The sequence below is a fragment of the Myripristis murdjan genome, chromosome 6, assembly GCF_902150065.1.
Source record: "Myripristis murdjan chromosome 6, fMyrMur1.1, whole genome shotgun sequence".
Lineage (NCBI taxonomy): Eukaryota > Metazoa > Chordata > Actinopteri > Holocentriformes > Holocentridae > Myripristis > Myripristis murdjan.
Genome location: NC_043985.1, coordinates 9664194 through 9672702, shown reverse-complemented (window position 1 = coordinate 9672702; position 8509 = coordinate 9664194). Strand labels below are relative to the sequence as shown.

Here is an 8509-nt window from a genome sequence, read left to right as displayed (position 1 = left end):
GAGGGACGCTCATCCCAACTGGTACAACTTTACCTGAAGTGCATATTGAAGAGGTATCATAAGTGCATCCTGTGTGGACCCTAAACATACATGCATTATTCAGGCTTAACAACCCCACCCAGAGCATTACACGCATTGTATTATGAATTTTATTTTTTAAAGCTGCACTGAGGCAAGATGTAAATGTGAAAACGCACTTGCCTAATCTTCCCAAATCACAAAGTGGGGGTGTACTCAACCCAGTAGGCCACGAGACATCCTGGCGTCAGGTGTGGACACTGACCTGCACACAAGAAGAGGCCGATCACAACATGAGTGAACAGCTTCATGCAGAGGAAGCTGACGTCACCTGAAGGCAACACTGAGCTGTGGTAGAGTGTTGCCTTTTCTGGTTACCTGAGTGCTACATGAATGCACATCGTGGTGAAATCTCTCACTGGTTCAGCTCTGCATCCAAACTGGATTATGCCAATATAAAAAAAACAACAAGTCCCAGTTCCCATTTTTTTGTGTAATAACAATTATTTGAAAGTACCATCAGGTTGTGTTGTCCTGGCACAAGGCTACGCTGCAGAGGTTTCCTGCAGACGCTACCTGCCGGATCTACTTTCCATTTAAAATACAAAACAAATACAAGTAAAGAGCAGCATAATTTCCGCAAAGAATGAGTACTGGAAGTTGTTGTTTTTTGTACTGGCATGATCTGATTTGTTTGTGCACTAGTGAAGTGATGGAGAGGTAGAGGTAGAGGAGAGGAGCACAGAGCAGCTGGCGAGGAGGTTTCACCGCCATGTGGCCTCATCACGCTCCACTGTCTCACCTCCAGGTACCTGTGCAGGTAACTGAGGTCCTGGTTCTCCAGCGGAGCCGCCAGTGTGTGTGTGTGTGTGTGTGTGTGTGTGTGTGTGTGTGACGCCTCCCAGTGCAGCTTTTATACATTTTGAAATTGGTGTGAGATTGTTTTTAGCAGCCCCAGAGAGTATTCAGCCCCCTGGAGTTTCCTGCTCATTATATCAGATCTGATTTTAATGTGATCGTAATGTGGTTATAATGCCTCTTGAACAACACTTCAGATAAAGTGTTTGAAGCTCGTTCGTGTTGAGATCATCCTTGTTCCTGGTTAAGGTTGTTTTCGAGGCCGAGTCAGAAGGCGATATCAGCCTGAGCTGGGACGGGGACGGACACTTTGGGCAACAGACAGCGATGATGACTGTCAGCTTCCTGCCCGTCGGTGTGAGTCTGTGTCTGATGGCCTGAAACGGACGGACGGAGATGATCTCTTTGGGAAATGACGCCCGCTCCAGTCTCGTTTGCTTTGATTGAAGTGTGAACGCATCCAGTGAGTGTCTGAGTTTCCTGCTGCAGTCCACAGGGCCGGACCGCCGGCCCCCCCCGGACCGCGGGCCTGCCCCCTCCGCTCGGACACACAGCTACAGCACCTCCACTCACCACGGCTTCATTTGGTTTGACTCCTTTTATCACATAACTTATTTTACTTTACAAAGATGTGAACGGCTGCCTGCTTTTTCTTTTTCTTTTTTGTTTTTTTTTTTGGGGGAGGGTGTGGGGGGGGTGGGACTAACATGTCTGATGATTTTGATGTGCAATCTGTGGGATGAGTAATGATAATGATATATATAATAATCTATAATATTAAAAACATCAAAACAAGCAAGACGACTGACTGTTTTTCCTGTTGCCTGGATGATGAGTTTGATTTAAAGGAAGTGTGTGAATGTTGATCAGCTGATCACCCGGCAGGGACACGTGGATATCTGCCCTCCTGTAGAAACTTGAAACTTGAGGTTTACTTGCAGATGTTCTATGGAATCACTTTTCATCATCGTCATCTTCATCTGCCTGGATTATATCAGTGCCTTTAGTTTCCAGACAGTCTGCCAGGCCCAAATGACAGCCCAGAACACAGCAGGCCGTCAGGGAACCCGCTCACTCTCTCATGGTGCTGTGGCTCCCCCTGCTGGACGGATTGATAACTGCAGCTAACTTTGCAGGGCGGGGGTGGGGGGGTGGGTGGTTATTTCAATTTCAGTTTCATTTTGGAAGTGAGTTCCGGTTTTGACAGAAATGGCATCAGTGTGCCCAGTTTTAGCAATACTGTTACACATAAAAAACGTAAACATAATTTATTTTGAAAATCAAGCACATTTAATTTAACCACAAACGTGACGCTATAAAACGTCCAGGGAGTAAAAAGGTTTAGTTATTAGGAGCTTTTAAATGAGAAACTGGTGATGATTCATGTTTTATATTTGAGAAAAGGGTCCAACACACAGCGTCCTTCAGCCAAAACTGTTTTTTAAAACATAAAGCTGCAAAAATTGAACAGTGTGCAGGGTGACGGAAACATTATTTATGTATTTATATATATATATATTAAATTAATTCATTTATTTATTTATTCTTAAATCTTCATTGAAAAAAAAATGTGTGTGTGTGTGTGTGTGTGTGTGTGTGTGTGTGTGTGTGTGTGTGTGTGTATACATATCATTGGGAAAAACAGACTCCAGTAACATAAAATGATCAGAAAATGAGAATACAGCAGATCAGCTGCTCACATTGCAGATTGACAGTTTTATCACTTTATTGTATATCAGTTTGCCAGTCGATATATTCTTTAAAGTCACATAAAAATAAAAAATAAAAATAAAAATAAAAATAAAAAAAACAGTGAAATTGGGTCAAACTTTGTAATTCGGCATTTATGTCGGCTGGATGAATATTTACCATATAGAATCAATACGTTAACCATCAAATCGATGTTACATATATCATGTTCACAGTAAACAATGACATTTTACATGATTTTTTTTTTAATAACTCGGAAGTGACGTATGATGTGTCGCGCTCCACAGTCGAGCTGCGATTGGCGCACAAGCCCTGGCGCCAAAATAATGCGGAAGTGGTGTGTTTGAGGCAGTAAACACAGCAGCAGCCGCTCCTGACGCACCTGGCGGCGGATGGATTCCCAGGCGTACCTCCCTGTGCCTCCCGGAGTGGGGATGGAGGAAAACTTCTTCTCCCTCGATGATATTTTGCTGTCTCATGAGAGACTCTCCTGCCGGACGGAGTGCGCCTTTCCCCGGCTGGGCTTCCTGGAGAAGTCCGGGGACACACGGGACATCGCCGAGGTCAGGAGACAAACCTGCTGTGAAAAAAAAAAAAAAAACAAAAACAAAAACGCACCTTAACGTTGATTTGCTTGTTGGCCTGTACTTGTCAGAGCATAATTTAACACCAGCCAACAATTAACATGACCCGCTCTTATATTGGGCATGCATATTATCGACCCAGTCTGTTTCAGTCAGAAAGTGTTGACAGTGATCCATAATGCGGCTGTCGCACACCGCGCGGTGTTTTGGTGTTATTTTACCACAGTTACCGTAAAGCTGTTGCTCGGTGTGTGAGCCGAACTGAAGAGTGGTTTGTGTGATTATAGAAAAGATATGAAGACAGATATTATGGGGAGGTAGCATGCTAGAGAGCCCTGTAAAATCATATTTGTAATGTTTTTCATTGGAGATTTGTATGACTTTCTCCCCGTGACACATGGATTCAACACTCTGAGGTGACACAGGTGCACTCAGAACAATAACTGAAACACCTGTTCCTTTTCATATGAGAACTTGTTTTATTTCTGTTGCTGCTCTCACATCTTGATGGTCACACATCCAGGAGTGACCATCCCCGGCTGTGGCAGTGCAATGTCACTCCAGCATGTACAGCTGCTGGGCTCTCTCTGTCGCCTCCACATACCGTTTGTCTCCTTCATCTCAGGGTACAAAGATGGAGCTTCCCCTGTGGCTGGCCAAGGGTCTGTACGAGAGGAAGAGGAGGGTGGTGTCGGTCGAAGTGCCCAAGGTGTACAGAGAGGGCTGGAGGACCGTGTTCAGTGCCGATCCCACCGTGGTGGACCTCCAGAAGATGGGACCATACTACTACGGCCTGGGGTCCCAGATGCTGCACTTTGACAGCCCAGAAAACCCAGATGTTGCCCAGTCATTGCTGCAGGTGAATAACATGCACACACATGGACGCAAGTGTCTGTGCTGTGAGACGCTCAAACTGTCTGTTGAAAGCCAGGTGATGGAGAGCGTTTCAGCTGATCTCGTATAACACCACAGGATTCACGCACTGACATCCTTTGAAAGCAAAAAGTGTTGGGTTCTATGGGCTTTATATGAGTCCACATGGTATAATGCATAAACAAATGTGCACAAAGCAGATTATGCCAGTATTTAAAAAAAAGTGCCAAATTAAAGACATTTTCCTGTTATTTTCCTGTTGGAGTTCAAAAGTTGATTGGAGAAGTGTTCTTTACAGGTAACTTCCACATAAAGCCTCACAGCAGGAAGAAACGCCCTGGTAGTACTTTACGAAACAATGGGTATTGGGGACTGTTTTTTTTATATTAGCGTAATCCACTTTGGGCTGCGTGTTTGTTTATGTGCTGTGGAAGTGGGATAGAGAGACATGATGAATCTAACCTCACCCCAAAACACAAGTTTGATTTTAAGGTCAACACATTCTCACTCCTGCATGTGTATGTGATTGTTGTCATCTCGTGGTTGTTTTTTTGAGGATTTTTTTTTTTTCACATGCCAGCTTATTTATAGACAGGAAAAGTGGTGCCAGACCAGTTTTGCCATGATGCATCATGCTGAACAAATGCAAGGCTGTGTGTGAGAAGACAAGCGGGTGAATTGTGGTTTTTAGCGCCAAATGTGGTGGGAGATCTGCTGAGCGGCTGGGGACACGACTTGCCTCTGTTTACAAGCCTCCGGTTCCAGTTGTTTAGTCTAATAAGTGAACACACACTGTCCCGAGAACAGAGCGCAGATTGTTGTGCCTTATGCAGCATCACTGGTTTCTTGAGATACAGAAGGTAAAATATTTAAAAGGCACACGCTGTGCAATCAGTCGCTTCTCAAAGCACCACTTTCCTGAAATGCACTCCACCAACGTTAGCACTGGCAAAATCTCAGAGCTTGGATTCTCCTGCTCATGTGGCCTAAAGGCTGTCTAACCCCTGTTAGTAAGAACGTACGGGACAAACATGGCTCGCAGTACACAGCTCTGTGCAACTGTTTGATTTTTTTCATCAGGAAAAGGAAAAGGCAGCCACTGCATTTTGTCCGTTATGATCAGATTTACAGTTTATTTGAACTTTTTGATGGCTATCTGATGCTCATAAAAAATAAGCAGGTCACACCTATGTTTCCATTGTCTGACTCTGAGCTCAAAAACTCTGACAGAATAGATGCAGATTTCATAGATCAAGGCAGTGTTATATAATACATTACAGCTAGGGGGCGCAGTCAGATCATAAAATGCAGGGGATGACAAGCCGCTGGTTGATTGAGGTGTTGCCAGGCAGAATGGCTTTAATCTGGTTGTCTGCTATGGACACAGACCAAGAGGAGACCTGCTGCACGCCCCCCTGCCTCCACTTACAGTTTGATTGATTGATTTACTGATGAGGGAAAGCAGGTCACCTGATCAGATATTTGTAATCTCCAGGCTTTTTAACAAAATCTATTTACTCACTGGCTTTCCTAACTGGTGTGAATGGGTGGCGACTATAAACCCCTCAAGGATCACGTTGGTGAAAATTGAGATTGTATTGTTGTCTTGTGTCCTGTATGAAAGGATAGTTTGAAGTTTCTGAAAATATTTTACTCAAAAATACACCTGTATTTGTATATGTGACTGATAGATTTCACTGTAGGATAATGGAGGGCAGTTCAGGACATTAACACTCGGATGACATTTCTGGTCCTTTAGCTCATTTTTTTGAAGGTTTCACGGCCAAAAGGCAAGTGATGTGAAATCATCCGTATTTTAGACACTTAAAATTCATTTCATGGCAAAGTGTGTGTGTGTGTGTGTCAGATTTGGCAAAGAGTGTTTTGCAAGAGTGTTAGGAAACACACCATCATGTTGTAATTTAAAATGCTTAATCTTTCTATCATTTTGTTATATTGTATCACTGGCTCCAGTGAATATTTGTTTACAATAATGCGTGTGTAACCCTCGCCCTGCCAGACGTTCATCGGTCGGTTCAGGCGGACCATGGACTCCTCCCAGAACGCCTACAACGAGGACACGTCCGTGCTGGTGGAGCGTCTGGACTGCCTGGAGAGGGCGCTGTTCAGGTCGGGGCAGAGCGGTCTCAACGGCTTCCAGAGCTGGGAGAAGGGTCGGGCCTCGCACCTCACCGCCTCCACTCTGGTCCTCAACTACCGCAAGAGGAAGATGGCCGACACTCAGCCCTGAGCTGCCGAGCGCCACGGGAGGCTCTCTGGGAAAACCCCCCGACCGCCGCTTCCCTCTCACGACCTCGATCGCTCCGCCTCACACACCGACTCACTGGCTTCATCGTCCTCCACAGACCGATCCTTCCTCTGCCTCCAAGATGAGCTTCAGGGGCCGCGCCAGGCGTGCCGATTAGAAATTCATGCTGTATTTATTTTGTCACCTCTGAGTCGTTTTATGAGCTGGAAGAGACAAGATGTACAGATTTCTGTTTGCTCGGACACAGGAGAGCTGTTCTCCCTCTGAAGCCATGACCTGGTAGACAAACACAAAATGCCTCTGAGTTGTCTTCATGTCTTTACAGTGCACAGCCTGGCCACAGCACGCAGAGTTTTGCATTACAAACCCAGGCACATCAGTGAGCAGGCTCTCAGATTAACACCAGCTGCTGCCCGATAACAGATTCCCGTATAGTTTACTATCACTCTTGAATGTGAACCAGTCAGATTCTGAGACAAACTGACGCCTCTGTAGCAGCTGGCTGCCTGTCGCTCAACGCAGCAGCGTCTCAGCTCCTGCAAACACTTCCTCCTGTCGCTCCCCGGTGGTTAACTAGCGCGCCAGTTAAGGCTGGATATCACTTCAAAACGCTCTCTTCTCATTTGAATTCATTTGCACCTCATGATGAAGAACAATCTTGACCCTTTTCATAAGTGAGTGAGCACATTCTAAATGGACACAGGTCCTGATTCTGTGCATCAAACAGCGCTGGAAGCAGATAGGGCTACAAATTTCTGCTGAAAAAGTAAATTTTGGACGCCACTGTTGAGATGCATGATTGCACTCTGAAACCCTGCAAACCAGAGGGAAGTGTGGCAGAGCTTTAATGTCATTACAGCCGTTTTTCCCTTGTAAAAGATCCATCGGCAAATTGAGTTTCCAAATATTGCACTCATAACGGGGGCGCACTGATGTCAGTATTTCACTGTTGTAATTTTATCTGTCATCCACTATCAATGTAGGTGCCAATCTGATCTATTAAAGTGACAGGAAAGCAGGAGGTATCAGTGCCCTGCTGGACTGTTTGAGGGTCCGTCCTGCTGGAGACACGGAGCAGCTCCATCACTCCCAAACTGTGGCGGCATCACTTCAGTTTGCTTTTTGTCTGTCTGCCCGTCTGTGACCTTGTGAAACACCTCAGCATATTTTCATTCACATAAACACAAACCCAATTTTCCAAACCTCTGTTATTAAAGAAAAGCTTTTATTAAGCTACACACATGAATTTAGTTTTATGGTGTGCAACTATTAAAATATTCAAATAAAAGTGTTAAAATACAGAATGACAGTTGTCCCCCTTGCCCCTTTTTTCCCAGTGAAATAAATGGGTGCTCTGTTATATTTGCTTTGGTAAAGGCTGTTGATGTTGAAGCAGTTTGTGGTTTATCTGACTGATGAGAAGCAGCGACGTCTAATTCCCTTCCAACATGTCAGCGTCAGTATCCTCTGCTGCAGCACGAGCTCTGACGTGCTTCACTGCATGATGGGTATGTGCTCACTGTGTTTATACCTGCATTATTTTGTTAAGTGTCTGTGCCGACCTGTAGAGTGTGTGTGTGTGTGTTGTGGTTTTACGTTAGCCTGTGGAGTGTGCTGGCCTTTAGCTGTTGATATCATTAGCCCTCTGTCCCTGTGGTGGCACTGCTTGTTATCCAGAGGTGACATTCAGCCATCTCAGTGTGTGTGTGTGTGTTTACCAAGCCAAACTCCATCTGCGTCATCATGCACAAGGGCAAAACTTTGCTCTAGATCTGCCAACCTCAGCACTTCACACACTCGGGATCTTCCGCAAAGTTTTTCGGGTCCACACACCTTGACAGACCTGTGAGCCTCTCCTGGCCCGGCCCTCTGGTTTTAACCACAGTGTGTGCGTCTGTGCTGGTCCGTGAGTGTGACCCAGTCCCAGCTGCCTGCTGGACTGTTAAATGTGGGCCTGATGATGGACAGCTCGTTAGTGTCGGGGTCATTAGTGATGAAAGTATTGATGTTGCCTGTGGGTCGGCACCATCGATCCTCGTGTGTGATTGTCCTGCAACAGGCAGCGTTTAAAGGACCGCTGCTCCATCCTATGTATCTGTCTTTATTGTTTTCACGTCACTTCTCCTGGGCTCATGGCGTCAAACTCATTAAAGCTATTCAGTTTGAATCCATTGAGCTTGAAAATGTGTTTGTGATC

The 8509-nt window shown here is 45.3% G+C and overlaps 1 protein-coding gene across 1 annotated transcript; it reads left to right on the top strand.

Annotated features, from left to right (window-relative positions):
• The first annotated feature begins 2689 nt into the window (after positions 1–2689).
• On the top strand, positions 2690–7613 carry gins3 (GINS complex subunit 3). The gene is made up of 3 exons (XM_030052763.1): positions 2690–3149; positions 3796–4029; positions 6064–7613. The coding sequence occupies exons 1-3, from the start codon at positions 2979–2981 to the stop codon at positions 6292–6294; spliced, it is 636 nt and encodes a 211-aa protein (XP_029908623.1). The 5' UTR covers positions 2690–2978; the 3' UTR covers positions 6295–7613.
• The last annotated feature ends 896 nt before the right edge of the window (positions 7614–8509 follow it).

Coding starts and splice junctions, on each gene's coding strand:
- gins3 (XM_030052763.1), top strand. CDS start 2,979: ATGGATTCCCAGGCGTACCTCCCTGTGCCTCCCGGAGTGGGGATGGAG. Junction 3,150..3,795: donor ACACACGGGACATCGCCGAG/GTCAGGAGACAA, acceptor CCTTCATCTCAG/GGTACAAAGATGGAGCTTCC. Junction 4,030..6,063: donor TTGCCCAGTCATTGCTGCAG/GTGAATAACATG, acceptor TCGCCCTGCCAG/ACGTTCATCGGTCGGTTCAG.